Here is a 26309-nt window from a genome sequence, read left to right on the forward strand (position 1 = left end):
GGAAAGGAGAAATGGCTTTTCCCAAGTTTACCAACAAGTATAAGTGGAAAAGCTGGGATTATTAATTCTGGTCTGACCTCTGAGGCCATGCTCTTAAGATACAATACATGTTTCCTTAGTGAATGGCCAGGTGGATGGATGGGTGAATGGATGGATGTACGGATGATGGATGGATGGATGGATGGATGGATTGACAGATAGACTGCACTTATCCAGAAGCAGAGAGAAAAGATGACAACAGGTGCCTTGTGGATGAGATTTTGTATTGTTTCATTATCTTGAAAAATTTAAAATGGCATGTGTAGTTTTGAGATGCAGTTGATGAAGATGGTTATTCCTACCTACAACTTCATTCAATGTGTGGCCCAAGTAATGCATGCTTAAAAATCTATGCTGATTTTTATTGGGCACATCTATATTAGGAAATATAATTCCAACTCTCATGTTGTTAAATAAATAAGCTGTTACTTATGTCTCTGATATTACGCCATAGATCAGAGATGGAAGTGAAGGAAAACAATGGGATAGCCATTTCTTCATGGATTGATTTAGGCTTTATATGACTGTACTTCTTCCTGACATGAAGAGCTCTATGTATGGTCTTTCCTTCAGTCTCCTGAATTACATACACATAATCTGTCACAGAACCTTGGACGAAACAATCACTCTCCGGAACCAAGCAGAACTCCAAAAATCAAGGGTTGGGCAGGTGGGTGGGGGTGAGGGGTGGTTGGGTGTGGGGATGACAGAATGATTAAGAACAAGAGCTGGAGCACGATCTGTCTCTTTCTGAGACCCTTTTGTGTCCATGCTCGGGAATGACACAGAATATGTGTTCCATGCCTACAGAATTTAATGGGCCTTGAGCTTTCCCTTCTGCTACTTCTTCTGGCAGATGTGAACAGCAAGGAAATGCACAGTGGAAACCAGACTGCTGTGTCTCACTTCATTTTGGTGGGCCTGCACCACCCACCACAGCTGGGGGTGCCACTCTTCCTGGCTTTCCTAGTCATCTATGCCCTCACCGTCTCTGGCAATGGGCTCATCATCCTCACCGTCTTGGTGGACACCCGGCTCCACCGCCCCATGTACTGGTTCCTGTGTCACCTCTCCTTCTTGGACATGACCATCTCCTCTGCCATTGTCCCCAAGATGCTGGCTGGCTTTCTCTTGGATAGCAGGCTTATCTCCTTTGGAGGCTGTGCAATCCAACTTTTTTCTTTCCATTTCCTGGGCTGTACTGAATGCTTCCTCTACACGCTCATGGCTTATGATCGTTTCCTGGCCATTTGTAAGCCTTTACATTATGCCACCATTATGACCCGCAATGTCTGTAACTTCCTGGCTTTTGGCACCTGGCTGGGAGGCACCGTCCACTCACTCTTCCAAACAAGCTTCATATTCCGGCTGCCTTTCTGTGGTCCAAACCGGGTAGACTACTTCTTCTGTGACATTCCTGCCATGCTGCGTCTAGCCTGTGCTGACACCACCATCAATGAGCTGGTCACTTTTGTGGACATTGGGTTCCTGGCCCTCACCTGCTTTATGCTTATCCTCACTTCCTATGGGTATATAGTGGCCGCCATCCTGCGAATGCAGTCCATCGATGGGCGTCGCAACGCCTTCTCCACCTGTGCCGCCCACCTGACCGTTGTCATTGTTTACTATGTGCCCTGCACCTTCATTTACCTTCGTCCTGGTTCTCAGGAACCCCTGGATGGCGTGGTTGCTGTCTTCTACACGGTCATCACTCCCTTGCTCAACCCCATCATCTACACACTCCGTAACAAAGAGATGAAGACAGCATTGTGGAGGCTGGCAGGTCGCAGAGATGGGCAGCCTCACTGACTCATGCATCGCAGACATGCAGAAGACACTAAGACTTAGGACACCAGATGGGACACTGATAACTGGGGAGATTTAAGGCAGAAAGGAAGAAGGATCCATGCAGAGAGTAGAAGACTCCTAGGTGCACAGATGGAAACTCTGGAATTCTTCCTGCTTTCAAACAGGATTTTTTCGTATTTCTTCCTTCAAATCCAATGGGAATCAGGCAAAGCAACTCAACAAGGATGGAAGCTTGCAGAAAAGATCCAAGATAAGTAAAAATCCACATGAGAAGTCTGATCCTCTATGGGCATCAATCTACATGTTTAGTATTGCTTCTAATCCTTGAGCTGATTCCCATATTGCTTTTTCCATGTTACAAATAACCTTCATGCAAAACATGAGGTTTGACCTTGACATCAATTATGTGAGGCAGGTTTTATTATTCCCATGTAGCTGTGGGAAACTGAAGTCAAGGGTGAGTGTGGCCCTTCCATACTTCCTGCTCTCAACCTTTTACTTTGACAAAATTGGTTGATGGACTTGAACTTGTGGAGGCAATTCCCCCACACTGTGAGGGAGCTCTTCATGTGCACTGCATCACTACCTCACTAGTTCTAGCCTTCTCAGGTTGCACAGGGCTCCACTTTGGTAAAACTGAGGGAGGTATGTCAAGGATAAGCTTTCTTGTTCCCCAAACATAGACTAGATCCCCTGGTGTTTCCATGGAGATCAGCAAAACAGATCATGTGAGGTGGTGGGAGAATGTATGTGCTACCACATTCTGGCATTTTCCCACAACTGTTGAGTATGAATGAGGAGCAGGATGGGTTGGGGCATAGACCTGGTGGCAAGATGATGACCCGAAGCCTGTCCTGTTGGTTTTCCTTGTGAGAATGTGGCCAGTAGCTCTTGGAGGCCCTTCACTCCTAGGTTTTGGGATACGGGGTGCTAGAGATGCTTTTGTTGTTTCAAATGTACATGGGTAAGGACAACCTAAGAAGGTTCACTCTATTCTCCAAGATCAATTCCATTTGTTAAATAAAATGATGATAATGAATAAGAACTACTTTCGAACTAATTTCTCTGGACCAAAACTTTCAAAGATGAAATGTGTATGATCAAGCCTTTCTTGCTCTCTGTTATAACAGCCAAGATGCCACCTTACACATCTAAATATGCATGAAGAGGCAAGCCAACTCAACTCAACAGAAATGTATGCAGTATAACTCCAAAACTATGACATTGTTGTCTGTTCTAAATGAGCCTGTGGTCTTCTGAGAAGCAAGTTCATTTGTATCTGAGTATAGAGATAAAATATCTGGCTAGAAATGAATAAGAAACAATTGGTACAATTCAGTGTCCAATAAGTACGGTAGTAGTTCAGGAAAAGGAGACCGAGAAAGAGCGTTAGGTCTAGGATTTGTAAAGCCGGCATCATGGGAAGTACAGGATCACAGATGAGTTGAAGGTCTTGTAAAATCTAGTCAGTCAGAGGAAAGGAGTAGCTAGAAGTTTTTGTGTGAGGGGAAAAACAAAACTCCCTTAAGGATGTTCCTAGGAGAATGCTCTAGAAAAGTCTAATTAACCGCTTTAGGAGGAGCAGCCCTGGGGCTAGGAAAAGGCAGTTTACAAACTCTATTTGGCCACATATACAAAGCAGAGTGTCACGGGCACCTCGGCATCCCGCAGGGCAGGAGGAGGCAGAACTCTATCAGTAAGCCTCCTGGGCAGAACAGACTGCCGCGAAGTCAGAGGAACGCAAACATAAGCACCTCCTTTCCCACTGAGGCCAATGACACATCATGCACCAAAATGAAGGCTCACATCAAAAACTTAGTATGTTGTTTAACTTTTAATAGAGAACTATAAAATACATGTTATCAATTTTTTAATAAGACACCAAAAAACATAACACAACAAGGAACAAATTTCACCTATCCTCCAACCACAGTTAAAACAGCAGCTGAGCTGAGGGGTGAACCTAAGTCTGAGTCTACAGTTTGAACTCTCCACTAGAAGGAACTACAGGGAATCCTGTTTTCTACGTAACTTCACCTCTAGGGAAGGTGTTTTGTTTTCAAGTTTGTTTTGAGGTTTTGTAGCCCTGAGGGTGAGAAAAATAAAACAGAGAGGAAAAGCACTAGCCTGAATGTTTCTCCAGTGTTAAAAATAGTAACTAAGAACATACTACTGTTTAGAGTTTGAATTTTCAGTGTGCTTTGGCTTCCTTCTAAATTTGGCTTCTTGTTTTAAAATTCAAATAACTCTCTGGCTTCGTATTTTAAAACTTAAGTAATTGATCCAAGTAGGATTTTATATTAGAGAAAGAAGCAAATTGGAAAATTGTGTTAGCTTTCATCTCCCAAATGACTAGCTAATTGTCACATTACCCTTATTAAATACTTGTCACCCACACATGCTTAATATGCTACCTTCTAAATATACTAAATTCTTACATGTACTTCATCTTATTTCACAATATCCTTTATACATATAGATATATTATATGTATGCATATGTTTCATATATATGTGTATATATAACACAGACAGACAAAATACAAATTCCATTAATATGTCTGTTAGCACAAACTTTTTGAATAGCTGTATTTTAAAAATACCTTTAAATACCTGGTAGGAGTACTCTCCCATATTTTCTATTCATGTTTAGATTATTTCCAGCTATTTTCTTATAGTTATTTAGGTGGATTTATAAAAATTTTGTATGTTATATATATTTTGTGTATTTTAATGTATTATATATTATATTTTTTAGAAATATTTTGATTTCTATGTTTTGCTGTCATGATCTGATAGTCATCCCATCTAAGTTACGTTTATATATATCTGTTCAGATCACTTATGTACTAATTTTTAATTTTAATATTCAGCAAGAAATCTGATTATGCTTATTTCTAAATTCCTGAAGAACATTTCAATTTACCCCTCTTTTACTTAATCTCTCTAGGACTCATTTTCTTCATCTGTAAAATAAAGTTAAGCAACATAATCTCTAAACTACCTTCTATTTTGATATTCAAAAGCTCTATAATTGTTCTAGTCCCAGTGTTTCCATAAAATGTTCTTACAAATTGGTATCTACAGGAAATGTTCTTAACAGAGAGACGAGAAAAGAGGAATCACAGAAAAATAGCAACACTGGCAGCCACTAGCCAGATTTTTTCATATGCTAGAAGTGATAGACTATGGAATGAACAATTTTATCAAAATTTGCTTCTGTTTGCATTTATTGCATAGTTTGACTATTTCATTGCTTTCAAAGGGCAAAGAGAGAACTAACTGAAGGAAGTGAGGTATCTTGATTTGAACAGCATGTAAAGAATATTCTAACGTATCTGAACCGTGCAATAGTGGAATAGGCTTTTCTGTGAAGTAGTAATGGTCTCATACTGAACGGGTCATGGAGAAATCGGTGGGCTGGTAAGCGGTTCAGAAACAGTGAGGATGTTGTGCTATGTCACGTGTCCCAGGGTTCATGCCTACTGTTAACAGAACACTTTTAAAGATGTGGAGTTGACATACTGAGCGTGAGCTGAGAAACTGAGCCATCTTGCTAATAAGTGGTGATGATGGGATGTAAGCCTAAGTCCATCTGACTCCAAAGTTCATGCTCTTTCTGCTGTGCTCTTTCAAAGATGCTCATGGAAAGCACAAAACCCCATAGCACAGGCCTTCTTCCTGGGGGCTCACAGAAGAGGGAAGTAGTACACTAGGCCAGTGTGGGAACAGGGTCCCTACCACAATACACTGTCAAGGCCACTGGAGTTCACAGAGGAGCCAGGACACTCTTAGACGGAATAGGAAAACTTCCTGCGGGAGAAAAGCTCAATCTAATCTCAAATAGTGCTTTAGATTCTTGCTTCTCAAAGTGCAACCCATGGAATAGCAGCATGAGCATCATGGGGGAGGAGTCAGAACGGCAGAATCCCGGGCCCTACTCCACACCTGGGGGATTAGACTCTGTATCTGAAGATTCTCAGGGGATTTTTTTTTTTTTTTAAAGATTTTATTTATTTATTTGAGAGAGAGAGCACATGAGAGGGGGGAGGGTCAGAGGGAGAAGCAGACTCCCTGCTGAGCAGGGAGCCCGATGCGGGACTCGATCCCGGGACTCCAGGATCATGACCTCTCAGGGGATTCAGATGCACATTAAGCTCTAAGAAGCTTTGGAGATATGATCAGGTAAAAATGAAGGTTGATTTCTGCAAGGTGGACTAGAGCAGAGTGAGAACAGGAGAAAATTGTGATAAATTTAGGAGAGAATGAAGAAATCTACTTGAATAGAGCAGCGTACTGAATAGAGGAGGGGTGGAGGAAAGAAGAATAAATAGACAACACTCTGTCAGATTTTAGATAGTCTTGAATTGTGAAGTGAAACCGTTATGGAGCACAGTGAGGAAGGGTGCGAGGATGGGATGGCTTGCATTGCCAGGGGGAGCGGTGAGACACGTGTGGCTGGGATTTGATCAGGCAGCGACAGGCAGGAAATTGTCTCATTCAAGGAGACAGGAGACAGTTGAGGAAACCTTGTGGGAGACCATTTTTCTAATCATCCAGCTGGGATGAAATAAGAGAATAATGGTAAAGGTTGTGAAAGTTAAGATGCAGATCCAGATGGAGATACATTTCAGAACTGAAGGCTGCTTACACTGGGATCGTTCCCTTGCTCTCAATAAAAGCATCGCAAAAACAAAAAAAAAGATTGAAACAGGGGCGCCTGGGTGGCTCAGTTGGTTAAGCGACTGCCTTCGGCTCAGGTCATGATCCTGGAGTCCCGGGATCGAGTCCCGCATCCGGCTCCCTGCTCAGCGGGGCGTCTGCTTCTCCCTCTGACCCTCCTCCCTCTCATGCTCTCTGTCTCTCATTCTCTCTCTCGCAAATAAATAAAATCTTAAAAAAAAAAAAAAAAAAAAAGATTGAAACAAAAAAGATAGAAAAATTCAAACATTGAGCTTGACCCACTGAAGGGACTAGAAAAAGTATGTGCAGAAAGACAATTCCTTATAATTTAAAGAGACAAAATCCATAAACCATACCAAAGAGCATAAACCCCAGGAATTGCCATTCTGATTATTCAGTGAACACACAATCCCAAGCTTTGGGAGAATGTGTAGAGCTCAGACTACAAAATCTCACTCTGGATGTGTAAAGCTTGGGACTATTAGGTTCCTGCCAATGAAATAAAAGGCAGACTCCAGGCAATAATTTATCCGAGTTTGATAAACTTTTCCATGCCTCCTAGAAAAAAGGCCTTGCCCATCACCATCTGAAGCTCTAAAATCTTTTTAAAAAGCAGGATAGTAAAAGTCTGGAAGAAATCAAGTTTTGCAAGTTCTTCAGTAGGAGTTGGATTTTCCAGGCTCTCTTGGAGATAATGTATTTACTCGGATAGGACATGAGCGCTTTCACCCCCTGGCTCTACCTTGTGTGCCAAACGCAATGAGTAATTTCTCTACTGAGGAATTCATACACAAAGGAAGCAGGCAATAGTAAAATTCTGTGACTTTTAAAGACCTGCACAGTAATCTTATAAGTCTTTATATGTTCCATGAGGCAAACTGCACTTGGAGGTGACCTCTTAGAAAAAGGAAATGTTAAAATACAAAAATTGGACTCAGATAAGTAAGAAGAGGAGCAATTAACCAACCAAGTAAAAAGATGGTCATGGGGACAAAGGGTCCAACTCCAAGCAGGTGAGTCACTTCCTCCTGAGCAGCACACCCTATATCACTGTGACTGAGACTCTCTCATCCTCATGACTGTGGGCTCTAAAGCTCACCTTTCCCCCTGAATCTCTTCTTGTACCACTGCTGTAGGGAAAGCATCTGGTAGCCTTTGCTCAACTATTTTGATCGAGTATCTGAAATATAAAAGACATGTGTTTCTAGGTCCTCAGGAGATACACATACAGCCCAATGCAGCATAAAGCACTACTAAGAGGAATTGACTATTTACAAGGAAGGAAAATGTTATGTTCAGATATCAGAGAGGAACCTAAGTTGCCTTGAAAAGTTTTGATTGGGCTTCAGATGGTGGAATATCCATTTTCTTTTTTTAAGATTTTATGTGTTTATTTGAGAGAGAGAGAATGAGAGAGAGAGAGAGAGCACATGAGAGTGGGGAGGGTCAGAGGGAGAAGCCGACTCCCCGCTGAGCAGGGAGCCCAATGCGGGACTCGATCCCGGGACTCCAGGATCATGACCTAAGCTGAAGGCAGTTGCTTAACCAACTGAGATACCCAGGTGCCCCAGAATCTCCATTTTCTTAAGTGGAGAATGAAGAAAGCATCATATGGAAAAATTGAGAGAAGCATGACAGATACTTGTGTGACCAATTAATAGAAATGAAAATATATCAAGTGTGAGTGTTCAAGTTATTAACTATAGTGATTATAGAGAAAGTAGAAGGGTGCATGGTAGAGCTATTTCAAAGATGGGCATGAAGTCATAGAATATTGGATGTAGAATTATAATAGTGGTCATTCAGCAAGTAAATTATTTCGCAGTTACTCTAGCACACCTGGAATCCTTGTAAAACTTTACAGCTTAAGTATTTTTTAATCCATTTACATATGAGGAAACTAAGTCTCAGAAATTTCAAGGGACTTCATAACAAGCTAGTTCTCTTGCATGGAGCCTGGATTTGAACACAAGTCTACCTCTTTCCAGAACACCTACTCATTTCTTGTATCCTAGTGCCTTGGAGATTGTCAGCTGCAATCCCTTCATTACACGGGATATCACCCTATTCAGATTTCAAGCTGTGCTCTGCTTTTTTTTTTTTTTAAGATTTTATTTATATCTCAGAGGGAGAGAGAGTGCACACAAGCAGGGGGAGCGGCAGGCTGAGAGAGAAGCAGACAGAGGTAGGAGCAGGAAGGACTCTGGGATCATGACCTGAGCCAAAGGCAGACGCTTAACCAACTGAACCACCCAGGTGTCCCGTGTTCTGTTTTTTTATATTCCCTATGCTGTGCCTTTTATTCCCATGACTTATTCTTTTTTTTTAACTTTTCTATAAATTGAACATTTCAAAATAAACAGTTTTAAAAATTAGAAAGAATGTAAATATTTTATTATACTCATCCTGAGCAAACAGTATCTTTCCATTTATTTAAATCATGTTTTGTGTCACTCAGCAGACTTTCCTTCTTTAGATTTCTTTAACAGTTTATTAAAGTATACATCACAACCATTAAATTAGCCTATTTCAGTATACAATTCAATGATGCTTAGTAAATTTACAAAGTTGCACAACTATTACCACAATCCAATTTTCGAACATTTCCATCACTTTAGAAAGATCTGTCTGACCATTTGTGCTCATTCCCTGTCTCAGCCCAGTCCCAGGCATCCACTAATCTACATGCTCTCTTTAAAGACTTGTCTTGACAGGATGTGTTATCAAAATGAAAGCATACAATGTGTGACCTTTTGTGTCTGGCTTCTCTCTTAGCCCACTGTTTTTTGTTTGTTTGCTTTGGTTTGGTTTGGTTTTTTAGAGAGGGGTGGGAGAAGGGAGCAGAAGGAGAGGAAGAATCTTAAACAGGCTCCATGCCCATTGCGGAGCCTGATGCAGGGCTCGGTCTCACGACCCTGAGGTCATGACCTGAGTCAGTCATCAAGAGTCAGACACTTAACCAACTGAGCCACCCAGGTGCCCCAGCACACTATTTTTGAGTTCTATCCATTTCATGAACTGCATTAGTATTTTGTTCCTTTTTATTGCTGAATGATTTTCATTGTGTGAATATACTCTTTTTTTTCAATCCATTCACCAGTCAATGAACAACAAACATGATTGTTTCCAAGGCTTTGGCTATTATGAATAATTCTGCTATAAACAATCACATTTATATGGACATACATTTTCATTTCTCTTGTGTAGCTTCCTAAAAATGGAAATGCCAAATCATTAGGTAATTTTATGTTTAACTTTTTAAGTAATGCCAAACTGTTTTCCAAAGTGGGTATACCATTTTGCATTTTCTCTAGCAATGTATACAGGTTTCAGTTTCTCTACATCCAGTAACACTTCTTACCATATGTCATATATATATATATATATATATATATATATATATGGATATATATATATATAATGGATGTCATATATATATATATGACATCCATTCTAGTGGGTGTGATGAGAGAAAATCTTAAACTAAATTGGCTAAAATATCAGGGATATGTACCTACCACTGATATAAAGGACATTATGATATATTGATCTACCCAACATTGAAATGGGCTTTCTTGTGAAATAGGGATTACTCCGTTACTGCATTGAATAAATTAGTGAAAATGAAGAAATGTAAGGTCATATGTTATGTGTCCTGCTACATTCTAAGTAAAATAATAATTATCACAAATGATGATATCCCCATTTTTAATTTGAGAAATGGAGGAACGGAGAAATTAAGCACCATGATCCCTCTCTTTCTGCTAATGAGTGCCTGCCTGACCAGGGGTTTACACTTAAGTTTATAAAAATCGAAATAAACTTGGCTTCTTAATATTTCAACTGCTTTATCCCCAAAATATTCATGGGAAACTAGAGAAGGCATAAGATATTTTCCCTGTGTTCCTCGTGGGAAGACGTGACATAGCACGTGGAACACTAAAGTCGTCGAGACACTACATGCTTAGGTATTTATTCATAGTTATCGTGAATACCATAGGTTTCAGGAATGAATAAACCCGTGTGAGATAAAATATTCATAAAGGGCTTGTAGAGGAATTAATTTCAAACTTAAGTACAGAGTGTAGATTTGTAAGAGATTAAATGAATTTCATTCATGTTCAAAAATGGAATGCAGTGAGGAGATCAGGGAGAGATTATGGCAAATTGCATAGAAGATGAGGCAAAGAGCATCCCTACATAAGAGAGATTTCTTTAGGGGGTTGTAGGAGATAAAGATTTTGTGATAATAATGGAAACAATGTATAGGTAATTTTGAATATCAGAGAGCGATACTTTTTATGCCTTAGGCAGTGGGGAACAGTAAAGAGCAGAGAAAAATTAAACAATGTTACTGTAAGAAGACTGACAAAGAACCTGAATACAGAACCATTTGATATATTCGGGAACTGGGAGAGAAATGGAACATAAAACCATTGTGAAAATATAGGTATAAAATATTCACATGCAGGGTTAGGTCCATGAGAATTGAAGCTACAATAGAAATCAAGAGTTTATTTTTTTAAAGATTTATTTATTTATTTGAGAGAGATTGAGAGAGCACAAGGAGCAGTGGGAGAGGGACAAGCAGACTCCCCACTGAGCAGGGAGCCCAATGTGGGGCTGGATCCCAGGACCCTGATGCGGGGCTGGATGCCAGGACCCCAGGACCACGGCCTGAACTGAAGGCAGATGCTTAACTGACTGAGCCACCCGGGTGCCCCTAGAAATCAGGAGTTTAAAGAAATTTTTCACATAATGCAATCTAAATAGGTTTAGGAGATAAAGGATGGAAAGAATTGAAGAAAACTCTTAGATTTCAATTCCAACTCAACAATAAAGGCACAGGTATACATTTTCCAAAAGGTTGAAACAGAGATTTACAGGAACAGCAAGAAATGTACTAACAATTTGTCCTTCTAGTTATTCAGCCAATTCTCTAAGGCTTCGTTGTCATACACTTGAGACTTGGCTATGGGTGGCCGTTAATTCCGAAGAACTCCCTCTGGGTGAAGAATGGATGGAACTGCTGGGTTCCCGGCTGATGTAACAGCACCCAAAGTCTGGGCAATTCACCTCCAAGGATGGGATATAACTCCCTAGTGTCACATGGCAATAAGAGCCTGCTTATCCACAACTGCAGTATGGCAGAGTAAATTAGGAGTGTAGGCATCACAATTCTGAAATATTTGCAAAAAAGATATGGTCCATGAGAATAAGATTTCCAATCCATATTTATTTTGCTGTTATTTAGGGAATGCATTTCTCCAAGTAATTGTTACATCCTTTATGTGCCTCAAAGGATTGTGGATCCCCATGTTGAAAGATTCATTTTTGAAACAACCGCAAGAAAACACCAGAACATGTCAAAAGAGTGAAATGAACTTGTATATCTTTCTCTAATTTATGGGGCAAGACCAAGCTGGCATAGCCCAATGGCTAATGACATTTCAGCCAAGAGGAATGGCTGTTTATTATGTTTGTTGATGTCAGTTTTGTTACAAAGGGGGATAACTAACCACTTTGTGTGTGAAAAGATGGCCATGGAGACAGAAGACCCCAACCAGACTGTGGTGAGCCACTTCTTTCTGGAAGGTCTGATATACACAGCTGAACATCCTACCCTCTTCTTCCTCCTCTTCCTCCTCATCTACAGCATTACCTTGACCGGGAACCTCCTCATTCTCATAACTGTGGGCTCTGACTCTCACCTCTGCTCCCCTATGTACCACTTCCTGGGGCACCTCTCCTTCCTGGATGCCTGTTTGTCTACAGTGACCGTGCCCAAGATCATGGCAGGCCTCCTGACTGTGGATGGGAAGGTGATTTCCTTTGAGGGCTATGCTGTACAGCTTTACTGCTTCCATTTCCTGGCCAGCACCGAGTGCTTCCTACACACGGTCATGGCCTACGACCGCTACCTAGCTATCTGTCAACCCCTACACTACCCAGTGGCCATGAAGAGACGGATGTGTGCAGGACTGGCTGGACTCACGTGGGCCGTAGGTGCTGTGCGCTCTGCCATCCACACCTCCCTCACCTTCCGCCTGCTCTACTGTGGTCCTCACCACATTGCCTACTTCTTCTGTGACATCCCCCCGGTGCGCAGGCTGGCCTGCGCAGACGCCACCATTAATGAGCTTGTCATGTTGGCCAACACTGGCTTTGTGGTTGCAGGTTGCCTGATCCTCATCGTTGTATCCTACGTCTTTATCGTGGCGGCGGTGCTGCGCTTCCGCACGGCCCAGGGCGGCGCCGTGCCTTCTCCACCTGCACCTCCCACCTCACAGGGGGGCTCCTGTACTATGAGCCACCTCTCTGCATCTACCTGCAGCCTCACTCCGGGGAGGCAGGAGCTGGGGCCCCTGCTGTCTTCTACACAGTCGTCACTCCCATGCTCAACCCTTTCATTTACACTCTGCGGAACAAGGAGGTCAAGCGGGCTCTGCAAAGACTTCTAGGACGAGGCTCGCGAGATCCTCCAGCAGGCAGCCCACCCTCCTGACCTGTGCTGGGACTCTTTATTTGCCTGCCAAGAAAACAACTATTCCCATAGCAAGATGAGAAGGGAAAATCATTCAAGTGGGAATCAGTGCGACTGAGTTTCAGCTCAGCCACGAACTTTCCCCCCCTCCCTTTGGCCAAGTGACATTTCTCAATGTCTCAGTCACAAACTCTCCATCTATAAAATGGAAGGACAGTGTAGGGGTTGTCTAAGAGTATCTTCAAGATCTAAGTTCCATGGCTCAGAGGTATGTGAAATGCTGTTCATATCTTCACTTGTTTTAATAAATGATTCTTTATTTCATATGCAATAATTTGATTAAATAAATATCAGTATTAAAGAATACTGATAACAAAATGTAATGAACAAATAATAAATGAGACTTTACCTATGTATCACCTAGCTTGAGAGAACAAACCACATTTTTAAGATGGTAAAATACAACTACACAGAGAAAAGTGACTTGCTCAAGGTCACTTAGAAAGTGTCATTATCTTTACTTTCCCATTCAAGATGGTACATAACGAAGTAGTTGAAATAACATGGATTTTGAAGTTAGAGCTACCAGTATTCTTTTTTTTTTTTAATTTTTTTATTGTTATGTTAATCCCCATACATTATATCATTAGTTTTAGATATAGTGTTCCATGATTCATTGTTTGTGCATAACACCCAGTGCTCCCTGCAGAACGTGCCCTACTCAATACCCATCACCAGGCTAACCCATCCTCCCAACCCCCTCCCCTCTAGAACCCTCAGTTTGTTTTTCAGAGTCCATCGTCTCTCATGGTTCTTCTCCCCCTCCGATTTCCCCCCCTTCATTCTTCCCCTCCTGCTACATTCTTCTTCTTCTTTTTTTCTTTCTTAACATATATTGCATTATTTGTTTCAGAGGTACAGATCTGAGATTCAACAGTCCTGCACAATTCACAGCGCTTACCAGAACACATACCCTCCCCAGTGTCCATCACCCAGTCACCCCATCCCTCCCACCCCACCCCCCACTCCAGCAACCCTCAGTTTGTTTCCTGAGATTAAGAATTCCTCATATCAGTGAGGTCATATGATACATGTCTTTCTCTGTTTGACTTATTTCGCTCAGCATAATACCCTCCAGTTCCATCCACGTCGTTGCAAATGGCAAGATCTTATTCCTTTTGATGGCTGCATAATATTCCATTGTATATATATACCACATCTTCTTTATCCATTCATCTGTTGATGGACATCTTGGCTCTTTCCACAGTTTGGCTATTGTGGACATTGCTGCTATAAACATCGGGGTGCATGTAGAGCTACCAGTATTCTAATCCTGATCCCACCAGTCAGTTAGACGTAGAATCTTGGGCAAATTTTATAGTACTTGGTGTCTCAATGTCCTCTATTAATAGTAAGGTTAAAAATAACTACTTTGTAGGATTTTATGAGGACTAAATGATATAATTATGTTAAGTGCCTAGTGCAAAATAAATGTTCCCTTTTTTTTTTACCAAGTCTGCTAAGCATGTCAAAGAGAGTTTATTATATAAGCTAAGGTTCAAAGTATCTCTGAAGAATTGGCAGGGTTTTGATATCTTCATTGAACATGGAGGAAGCATCACACAAAATATATATATTTCTAGACTCCAAGGTAACAAATCGTAACTCAAGGCTTTAGTTAGAGCAGCTTGCCATATAAGTGGGTGGAGCAGTGTTGTGTTCAAAACAGTCTGTGAATGACCCAGAAGTACTCTATGGACTGAAAAAGGGCCTTGAATGTCAGACTAAAGAGTTTCTATGATGTAATGTATGGTGATTAACATAACAATAAAAAATTTAAAAAAATAGTTTGGATTATGCACCAGGCATTCTGCTGCTTTATTTCTCCTGTTCTTCTATAGGAAAAAGAAGCAGCCACATTCATAAATGCTAAAACATGGGATAAGTAAGAAGAGAGAGGAAAAGAGACAAATGGTTGAATGACCAGTTAATTGACCATTATAACATCCTAGACATGAGAGAAAGTGTCTAACTTGGGTGATATCATTGGAGATGGAGAGGCATTTTACAGAATTATGTTAGAGGTATTGTAAAGGGAACAAATCGAAAGAGTGTTAGCATTGGAATAGTGACCATAATCATTTTGAGCACACATATGTACAAGGTACTGTGCCTGTTACTTTATATTATTCCTCCTTAGAACTATATTTTAAGACAATGTTATTAATCACATTATACAGACAAGGAAACAGACTGAAGGAGGTGACATAATTTTTCCAAGGTCATGCAACCAGTAATAGTTGAAGCCAGGATTTCAACTCACATCTGTATCGCTTCAGAGACCCCACATTTCAATTATACCAGAATACCTTAGAGAGAACTGAATCTAACCTTCACTGTTTATGAACTCCCAATTACATTAGAGGTCTCAACATCATGCTAGACCTTGAACCAAAGGCACTCCTCTTTGAGATAAGGATTCCCTGATCTTTATTTTTATTTTTTTTTTTTAAGATTTTTTATTTATTTATCTGAGAGAGAGAATGGGAGACAGAGAGCACGAGAGGGGGAGGATCAGAGGGAGAAGCAGACTCCCCACCGAGCAGGGAGTCCGATGCGGAACTCGATCCCGGTACTCCAGGATCATGACCTGAGCCGAAGGCAGTTGCTTAACCAACTGAGCCACCCAGGCGCCCCGGGATTCCCTGATCTTTAAATAGTACCTCATCCTCCATAAAAGCAGGATCTGAACTGGCATTTCCGGAAGGGAAAAAATACATCAAAAAAAGGAAGAAATGCATTGAAGATGCAGCACTCAGCCAAAATTCAGAGCTAATCTCCTTTGTTCTAGTATCTCAGAGTTACTGATATATCTGTAGGAAGGCCAGAAGGAACCCAGAGAAGTTCATTATTCCCATAGAGTAGGTTTTAAGAATATAAGGAGAGCCGGGCACCTGGGTGGCTCAGTTGGTTAAGTGACTGCCTTTGGCTCAGGTCATGATCCTGGAGTCCCAGGATCAAGTCCCGCGTCGGGCTCCCTGCTCAGTGGGGAGTCTGCTTCTCCCTCTGACCCTTACCCCTCTCATGCTCTCTCTCACTCTCTCTCTCTGAAATAAATAAATAAAATCTTAAAAAAAAAAAAAAAGAATATAGGGAGAGCCAAACATAGAATGGGAGGCAGAGCTAAGACAAGGTATGGTCCTATCCTAAAGCATTCCTCTATCTCGTCAAATGGCTGCTTTGTTGAAATAATAGGATACATCACAGAAGAAGACTGTGCCTATAGCATTCCAGTCCCTTCTTCTCAACTTTGGCCCTAACCCTTCTATACCTGTCTACCCAGTGAGAATCCTTCGCTCTCTCAAACTCTGCTCCTCCATTTCATATCTGACCCGGTCAGCATGGATTCTTCATCACACTGATTTATTATAGCTTCAACAATGGCACTAAAGCTATCCTGTCTTACATAGTTATTGAATGTGTCATGTGCATAACTGGCTTATAAGAACTTTAAGAGCACAGACCCCTTATACCTAGTATATGTCCCAACCAAAGGTTAACTCTATAAAATATTTGTTCAACTCAATATTCAAGATCTGAAAATCAAACAAGAAACTATCCATTCTTCACAATAAAGGTATCAAGTCAGAAAATTGGTTTTTCATCCAGTAGGGAAAAGAGACAAATTGTTCCTCCCGATTATTTTCTCCTTTTAGATATTTTGATCTTTAGGTTTGATTTTTAAATTTAGGAGACTTGGTATATTTATAACATTACAGGTTCACTTGAAATTTAAGGGAAACAGACTAGAGAATTACTCAGTATTAATTAAAATGAAAGCAATACTTAACAAAAGGAGGACAACTGCATAGGGCTATCATTTTCTCAGCCCCCTGGCAATGCCAATAGGGCATAGACTGATATTCCCTTTTTTATGAATATGGAAAATGGACAGGAAACAAAAGCGTTATTATTTAGGCAGGATAACTTGCAGAGAAGAACATGCTACAAGAGTGACTAAGCGTCCTTACTATTAGTCATCTATGGCATGGAGCTTCTGAGGGAGAAGTTCACCAGTACTCCTGAAGGTAGAGTGTGCAAAGGAAATTGATCAGGCGGACTAACTAACCTCATCGAATGAAGGACTTCCATGGCAGCAATGGCATTCAAATAATGAATATGCAAGTGATATATGATTTCAATAATGTTGTTTTAATAATGTGAAAATCTGTAAAACATATAGTTGTATCCCGCTCACCAGCAATGCTAGAATTTAATAAAATAATATTTCTTTGAAAATATTTTGTTACTTAGTTTTTATTGCCAAGTTTATATCCACTTCCCATTTTAATGATTGCTAACGGTTGTGCTATGTAAATTAGGGTAATATTTGAAAACATTAAAATTGGGGGAGCACAGACTTAGAGAAGCTATGACAAGGTAATATTTCCCCAGAATGTTGTAGAAATGTGTAAGCTTAGGAGTCAGATGTTCAAGAACCAGTTTTACCACTCTTTAATTAAGGGAGGTTCATGTTGAAATAAGGATGCCCCAAAGTTTGAGTAAGACTCCTTGAACTTAGATAATTCTCTCTCTCTCTTTCTCTCTCTCTCTTTTTAAACCCCTCAATAAAGGTTTATAAATTCTGAGATATTGAGGCAGATTGTATTTTCCAAAGATGACCACAACAGTATCATCCATCCCAAACCTTCTTGAAAAGAAATGATGACATTTTTCCATCAAGAGGTAAGGGGTCCTTCCCCCCCCCCCCCCCCCGCCTTTTGAATTTGGAAGATGCTAGGTAACTTCTCAGGCTGGATCACTATAGGCAGCGCAGCCTCTCCCTGGCTCTCGAAGGCCCTTACTCTTGGAACTACTCACCATGCTCTGAGGAAGGGCAGACAGCCATGGGCCACGGGAAGAGATGTTAAGGCCCTGGGCCCTCAACAGCTAAGTTCTCAGAGACAACAGTGAGTATGGGCTTACCAGCCATAGGACTGAGCCATCTAACCTCAGGCTGCCCCAGGGAACACCAAGTGAAGAAGAGATGAGCCTTTCTCATCATACCTGGCACAAATTCCAGACTTGGGACTAAATCAATGATTGTTGTTGTTTTAAGATACTAATGTTAACAAAAAAGAAGAAGAAGAAGATAACAGGAGGGGAAGAATGAAGGGGGGGAAATCAGAGGGGGAGATGAACCATGAGAGACAATGGACTCTGAAAAACAAACTGAGGGTTCTAGAGGGGAGGGGAGTAGGAGGATGGGTTAGCCTGGTGATGGGTATTAAAGAGGGCACGTTCTGCATGGAGCACTGGGTGTTATATGCAAACAATGAATCATGGAACACTACATCAAAAACTAATGATGTAATGTATGGTGATTAACATAACATAATAATAAAAAAAAGATACTAAATGTTGGGATGTTTTGTTACATAGCAAAAAAATAACAGAACACAATCTGTGCATGGTCACTGCTACTAACATATACACACAGACATGAGCATGGTGTCATCCCCAGGTATCCTTCAGGAACCACTGGTTCTACTTTCAAATAATTTACCTATCTTTATATTCTGTTCCCTCATACATCTTATAATAATAGAACAAACTAATTCCAAAGTTAGCAGAAGGAAGGATATAATAGAGATTAGAGTAGAAATAGATTATATAGAAAACAGGGAAACAAGAGAAAAAATCTACAAAACTGAATTGGGTTTTTTTGTTTAAGAGTTGGTTTTTTGAAAAGATAAACAAAATTGACAAACCCCTAGCTAGACTAAGGGGAAAAAGAGAGAAAAAACTCAAAGAAATAAAATCAGAAATAAAGTAAGAGACTTTATAACTGATGGCCAGAAATGAAAAAGATCATGCGAGACTATTATGAACAAATATAGACTAGCAAATTTTGTAATGCATAATAAGTGGCTAAATTCCAGGAAACATAAAACTTACCAAGACTGAATCATGAAGAAATAGAACATCTGAAAGATCTGTTAACAAATATGCAGGTTAAATAAGTACTCAAAAACCTCCCAACAGGGCGCCTGGGTGGCTCAGTTGGTTAAGCGACTGCCTTCGGCTCAGGTCATGATCCTGGAGTCCCGGGATCGAGTCCCACATCGGGCTCCTTGCTCAGCGGGGGGTCTGCTTCTCCCTCTGACCCTCTTCCCTCTTGTGCTCTCTGTCTCTCATTCTCTCTCTCAAATAAATAAATAAAATCTTTAAAAAAAAAAAAAAAAAAAAACCTCCCAACAAAGAAAAGCCCAGGACCAGAAGGATTCACAGATGAATTTTACCAAACATTTAAAGAAGAATTAATACCAATTTTTCTTAAAATCTTGGGTAAGTCAATGGCAGATGGTAAGCATCAAGTACCTTACTGTGGGAGTTGGCAACTTACAAACAAGCAAGGAGAGAAAGCAAGTGGTATTGGACTAGAACTGGAGTCATCACTATGGACTCATGTTTAACTGAATATAGCCACACATGACTGCATATGGACATATTTATAGATATGTGTAGGTACATATATTTCCCTGTTCTGTCAGCTTAGAGAGCCTAGAAGCAATGATACCCTAGTAGCAGCAAGTCCATCTAGTGCCTAGATACTAGTTTCTAATGATGTTCTGCAATAAAAGAAACCAGGAAAGGAACTTGGGCAAGAAAGATGAGCCTGGAGCATCTTGTGGTACCAGAAAGCAAAGAAGTGCTGAACTATACACACACACACACGCACACACACACACACGCATACACACACACACACATACACACAGATATGGTTATGTCAAGGAGACACAAGAGCTGGGACACCTGGGTGGCTCAGTGGGTTGAGTTTTTGACTCTTGATTTTGGCTCAAGTCATGATCAGGTCATGGGATCGAGCTCCATGTTAAGCTCCATGCTCAGCAGGGAGTCTGCTTGGGATTCTCTCTCTCTCTCTCTCCCTCTGCCCTTTCCCCCACCTCAAATAAATAAATCTTAAAAAAATAAAATAAAAAGAGACACAAGAGCCAATTGAAAGGGTTCTCAATAGCCAAAATTGAATAAATTGAGCAACAGAATAAATAAAGCAGTAATGGATTATAATTTAAAATATAAAATAAATGTCCATCAGTCCACCATGGTATAAATGAATGATTGAATAAATAGATAAATAAATAAAATGGAAAATGCCTGTTGCAGAAGCCCAAAGAAAACAGAAAAAAAGAAATAATAAAGATAAGAGCAAAAATACATAAACTATAGACAATATCTGTAATCCACATACCCAACAAAGGACTTCCTAGAATGTATCTAGAATGTATTTTTATTTTTTATTTTTTAAATTTTTTAAAAGATTTTTATTTATTTATTTGAGAGAATGAGAGAGAGAGAGCATGAGAGAGGGGAGGGTCAGAAGGAGAAGCAGACTCCCCGCGGAGCAGGAAGCCCGATGTGGGACTCGATCCCGGGACTCCAGGATCATGACCTGAGCTGAAGGCAGTCGCTTAACCAACTGAGCCACCCAGGCACCCTTAGTATATATTTTTTAAAAGAAAAAGAAAGAACTCTCAAAACTCAATGGTAAAAACAACAAGAGCAATTAAACATTCCTATTAGAAAAAGGGCAAAAGATATGAAGAGACAGGTCACTGAAGAGGACATATACCTGCCAAATAAGCACATGAAAATATGTTCAATACCATCAGGAATGAGGGTAATAAAAATTAAAACCACAATGAGATATTTCACATCCATTAGAATGACCAAAATAAAATCCAGCGGCAATAGGAAATGATGGCACAGATGTGCAGAAGCTGGATCATTCATATATTACTGGAGGGAATGTAAAACGGTACCACAGCCACTCTGTTAACTAACTAGAATTTAAATAAAAACTTGAAATAAACAAACAAACAAAAACATAGTAGCTAAAATTTTCTCAAAATCAGTGGAAGACAGATTCAAGAGCTGTACCAAATTTAGCATAAATCCAAAGAAATCCATGTCATGGCTCATTATAGTCAAACTTTTGAAAACTAAAAACAAAACAAAATTTTCTATGAAGGTAGAGAGAAGTGACAAATAACCTACAGAGATACAATGATTAAGATGACAGAAGATTCCCCATCTGAAATAGTGAAGAAGAAAGGGGTTTAGGGGTGCCTGGGTGGCTCAGTTGTTAAGCATCTGCCTTTGGCTCAGGTCATGATCCCAGGGTCCTGGGATTGAGCCCCGCATCCAGCTCCCTGCTCCGCAGGAAGCCTGCTTCTCCCTCTCCTACTCCCCCTGCTTGTATTCCCTCTCTCGCTGTCTCTCTCTCTGTCAAATAAATAAATAAAATCTTTAAAAAAAAAAAAAAAGAAAGAAAGAAAGAAAAGAAAGGGGTTTCAATGGAAAAGAAAGAACTGGCAATTTTGAATTTTTTTTTCAAGTTTTTATTTAAATTCCAGTTAGCATACAGTGTAATATTAGTTTCAGGTGCAGAATTTAGTGATTCAATATGTACATACAACACCCAGTGCTCATCACAACAAGTGCGCTCTTTAATAATCTCCATCATCCATTTCACCCATCCTACTGCCCACCTCCCCTCCAGTAAGCCTCAGTTTGCCCTCTATAGTTGAGAGTCTGTTTCTTCTCTTTTTTTCCCCACTATGTTCATCTGTTTTGTTTCTTAAATTCCACATATGAGTGAAATCATATGGTTTTTGTCTTTCTCTGATTTATTTTGCTTCACATAATACACTCTAGCTCCATCCACGTCATTAAAAATGGCAAGAGGGTTTTTTTTTTTAAGATTTTATTTATTTATTTGACAGAGAGAGACACAGTGAGAGAGGGAACACAAGCAGGGGGAGTGGGAGAGGGAGAAGCAGGCTTCCCGCAGAGCAGGGAGCCTGATGCGGGGCTGGATCCCAGGATGCTGGGATCATGACCTGAGCCGAAGGCAGATGCTTAACCACTGAGCCACCCAGGCGCCCCACAAATGGCAAGAGTTTTAATGGCTGAGTAATATTTCACTATAAATATATACCACATTTTCTTTACTCATTCATCAGTTGATGGGCATTTGGGCTCTTTCCATAATTTGGCTATTGACAACACTGCTATAAACATCAAGGTGTGTGTATCCCTTTAAATTGGTGTTTTTGTAACCTTTGGGTAAATACCTTATAGTGCAATTGCTGGATCATGGGGTGGTTCTATTTTCAACTTTTTGAGGAACCTCCATACTGTTTTCCAGAGTGGCTGCACCAGTTTGCATTCCCACCAACAGTGTAAGAGGGTTCCCCTTTCTCCACATCCTTGCCAACATCTTTTGTATCCTGTGTTGTTAATTTTAGCCATTCTGACAGGTGTGAAGTGATATCTCACTGTAGTTTTGATTTGTATTTCCCTGATGATGCATAATGTTGCACATCTTTTCATGCGTCTCTTAGCCATCAGTATGTCTTGTTTGGAAAAATGTCAACTCATGTCTTCCGCCAATTTTTAAACTGGATTGTTTTTTTGGGGTGTTGAGTTTTTGGTTTTGTTTTGAGAGAGAGAAAGAGTGTGTGTGTACACGCGAGCATGAGGAGGTACAGAGAGAGAGAGAAAATCCCAATCAGGCTCCTCGCCCAGCTCAGAGCCCAAGGCAGGGCTAGATCTAAGGACCCTGAGATTGTGACCTAAGCCGAAATCAAGAGTTGGAACACTTAACTGACTGAGCCACCTAGGCATCCCTGGTGTTGAGCTTCATAAGTTCTATAAGTTTTATAAGTTGAGTTTTATAAGAATATCCAATGGAAAAAAGACAGTCTCTTCAACAAATGGTGTTGGGAAAACTGAACAGCAACATGCAAAAGAATGAAACTGGACCACTTTCTAACACCATACACAAAAATAAATTCAAAATGGATGAAAGACCTAAATGTGAGAGGAGAACACAGACAGCAACCTCTTTGACATCGGCCGGAGCAACTTCTTACTAGATGTCTCCTGAGGCAGGGGAAACAAGCAAAAATGAGCTATTGGGACTTCATCAAGATAAAATCTTCTGCACAGTGAAAGAAACAATAAACACAACTGAAAGGCAACCTTTGGAATGGGAGAAGAAATTTGCAAATGACATATCTGATAAAGGGTTAGGATCCAAAATCTATAAAGAATTTCTCAAACTCAACACTAATTTTGAATTCTATATCCAGCAGCAATATCCTTCAGGAATAAAGGGGAAATAAATACATTTCCAGATGAAGGAAATCTAACATAATTTGTCTTCAACATACTGACCCTTTCAGAATGGCTAAGATAGTATACAGAACATAAAGGAAATGATCACAGGAGGAAGCCTGGAACTCCAGGAAGGAAGAAATACTGACTGTGGAAAAATAGAGATAAATAAAATAGACTTATCTTCATGATTTTTTAAACTATTTTTTGACATTTGAAGCAAAAGTAATTACACCACCTGATATGATACTCAATGTATGTAGAGGAAATACTAAAGACAGTTTTTTAAAATGGAAAAGACTAAAGGGAAGTAAATAGAAACAAGTTTTCTACACTTTACTCCAAGTCATAAAATGTCAATACCACTAGACTATGTAAGTTACATATGTATATTGTGCTAACTAGAGTAGACAGACAGAAATACTTCAAATCACTAAGTATAAATCAAAGTTGAATTCTGAGAAGGTTAAGTAATTGATAGGAAGGCAAGAAAAGGAGAAGCAGAGAAACAGAATATATCAAGGATATATCAAGAAACAGCGGAAACAAGTAGAAAACAACACAATGGTAGAGTAAGCCCTCAGACATCAAGAGATCAATAATGGTCTAAATAAATGAAATGGAAAGGCCAATTAAAAAGCAGAGATTTGGGGGGTACCTGGGTGGCTCAGTCGGTTAAGCAGCTGCCTTCAGCTCAGGTCATGATCCCAGGGTCTTGGGATCGAACCCCGCATTAGGCTCCCTGCTCAGTGGGGGCTGTTTCTCACCACCTCCTGCTCCTTCTCTCTAGCTCTCTCTCTCTCTCTCAAATAAATAAATAAATAAAAATCTTTTAAAAAAGCAGAGATTTTCAAGGTTCATTTAAAAACAACCCAAATATGCTACCTACAAGAAACTTGCTTCAAATATAACAGTGTAAATAGGTTGAAAGTAAAAGAATGAAAAATAATAAACCATAAAAACATAATAAGTTGTAAGAGTTGTTTATATTTTCTTAACACAAGTCCATTATCAGATATATATTTCCTTGGTTTATGATTTAACTTTTCATTTTCTTAACTGTGTCTAATGATTTAATATTGAATAGAGCAATAACCAAATCAGAAAAAGTCACAGACATGGAAAGGACAGCATAGGGGATATAGTCAATAATATTGTAACAATATTGCATGGTTGCAGATGGTAACTACATGGTGATTATTGCATCATGCATAGAATTATCAATTCACTATGTTATATACCTAAAACTAATATAAACTGTATGTCACCTACACTTCAATTAGAAAAAAGAAAATAGGCACAATATTTAAGCAGATATTTCAAAAAAGATATATAATTGGCTAGTAAACTTATGAAAAAATGCTCAGTATTATTCATTAAGGATGTGCAAATTAAAACCAAAATGAGATACGATTGCACACCCACCAGAATGGCTATGATTAAGAAGACAGATGTTACCAAGTGATGGCAAAAACTTGGGGGGGAAATTGTCATATATTGTTAGTGGAAATATAACAGTAGTAGAGTCTCTTCTGAAAACAGTTGGGCAGTTTCATAAAAAGTGAAACATAGACTTTTCATTTCGCCCAGCAATTCCACTTCTCATACTTTCACTTAACTCACTCAGAAGCACAAAGGCATTCATCAGTGCCCAGAGATCCACACATCTCCTCTCCTCCACTACTACCTCTGGATCCAGATATCTTTGTTGACTTATCTTGAGTCTGAACTACTTTTCAACAAAGGGTGCTGGAATAATTAGATATCCAAATGCAAAAACTTTTACTCAGATCAACAGCCCACACCATATAGAAAAAGTAATTCAAAACAGATCATGAATGTAAATGCCATAATACTTAGAGAAGAAAACATAACAGAGAAATCTTGGAACTCTGGGATAAGCAAAAGATCTCTTACATATGACACCAAAAGCTCAATCCATAATAAAGAAAATGAGACGTTAGAATTCATCAAATTAAGATTCTCTGCTCTTTGAGAGACACTATTAAGAGAATGAAAAGACAAGACAGATTAGGAGAAAATATTTAAATCATATGTCTGATATACTTTGCATTCAGAATATATCAAGAAATCCCAAGACTAAGAAAACAAACAACCCTATATGGCCTATGAGAGCACACACATTGTCTGTCTTACTTACCACTATATTTGTTTAACAATGTTTAACAACAGAGCCTGGTGCAGGATAGACGCTCAGTCTCTATTTGTTGATGAAATAACTATATTGTTTGTGCCATTAAACATCTGAGACAAAAGGGACAGTAAAAATCATAAAGGGAAAATGCTGACTACTAAAAGAATAGAGACCTAAAAATGGTCTATTTGAGAAAAGGACAAAAATTCTTCTACTAATATAACCTCTCCTATTATCTATATTTCCTGCCCTGAAGTCCCAAGAGACAAAAGCCAGTGTAGGTTCCTTTTATCCCTGAAGGCTCTAAAAGGTTATCTTAGTTTCTTGTCCTTAAGATCTAGGATCAGAAGTAAATCTCCCTTTACCACACTCCCCTGAGACCAAAGACCACAGGGAGAAGAGCATCTTTCTATTTTTATCTTCATTGGGGAAACAAAGGAATCTCCCTAAACAAAATGCCCTACAGCAGTCTAATAGACCTCTCTCATTTCCACCACAGCTTTTCAATAGAGGTTTATTGAATGAATGAATGAATGAATGAATGAATAAATGACCAAATCTCAAGTCCATCAAAGTCCATATATCCATGACAAAGCTTCACAGGAATTCCAGACATGCCTCAGTCAAAAATCTCACAATTTACCATTTCTGGATTTACCAATATTCAACCTTTTATACTTAAAACTTTATAACTTCTGAAAAGAAGCTAGAGAATGACAAATGAACTCTTTTTTACTTTCTCTGAAAAGATAAAGGACTGATCCTCTTCTTCCTTATATTCTTTGTGTGAAGTGATTTATAAATAATTAACTTCATTTACCCTATTATTTGAATCACTTGCATTTCTATTTTGATTTCTTACTGTTCTCTCCATAGCTTCATACACTGCATGCCCTTACTAGGATTTGGCATCCATAACTAACACAGTTTCCAT

General features: G+C 39.7%; 2 protein-coding genes across 2 annotated transcripts; both read left to right on the top strand.

The window, feature by feature from the left end:
* The first annotated feature begins 864 nt into the window (after window positions 1–864).
* On the top strand, window positions 865–1848 carry LOC118529036 (olfactory receptor 10G6). Its single transcript, XM_036081753.2, has one exon. It carries the CDS (start codon window positions 913–915, stop codon window positions 1846–1848), a length of 936 nt encoding a protein of 311 aa, XP_035937646.2. The 5' UTR covers window positions 865–912.
* Window positions 1849–12046: 10198 nt separating this feature from the next.
* Window positions 12047–13035, top strand: OR10S1 (olfactory receptor family 10 subfamily S member 1). Its single transcript, XM_036081751.2, is given in 2 exon segments — window positions 12047–12773; window positions 12776–13035. Coding segments are annotated over 2 exon segments (966 nt in total). The 5' UTR covers window positions 12047–12067.
* Window positions 13036–26309: the final 13274 nt, after the last annotated feature.

The sequence above is a fragment of the Halichoerus grypus genome, chromosome 11, assembly GCF_964656455.1.
Source record: "Halichoerus grypus chromosome 11, mHalGry1.hap1.1, whole genome shotgun sequence".
In the NCBI taxonomy this organism is placed as follows: Eukaryota; Metazoa; Chordata; class Mammalia; order Carnivora; family Phocidae; genus Halichoerus; species Halichoerus grypus.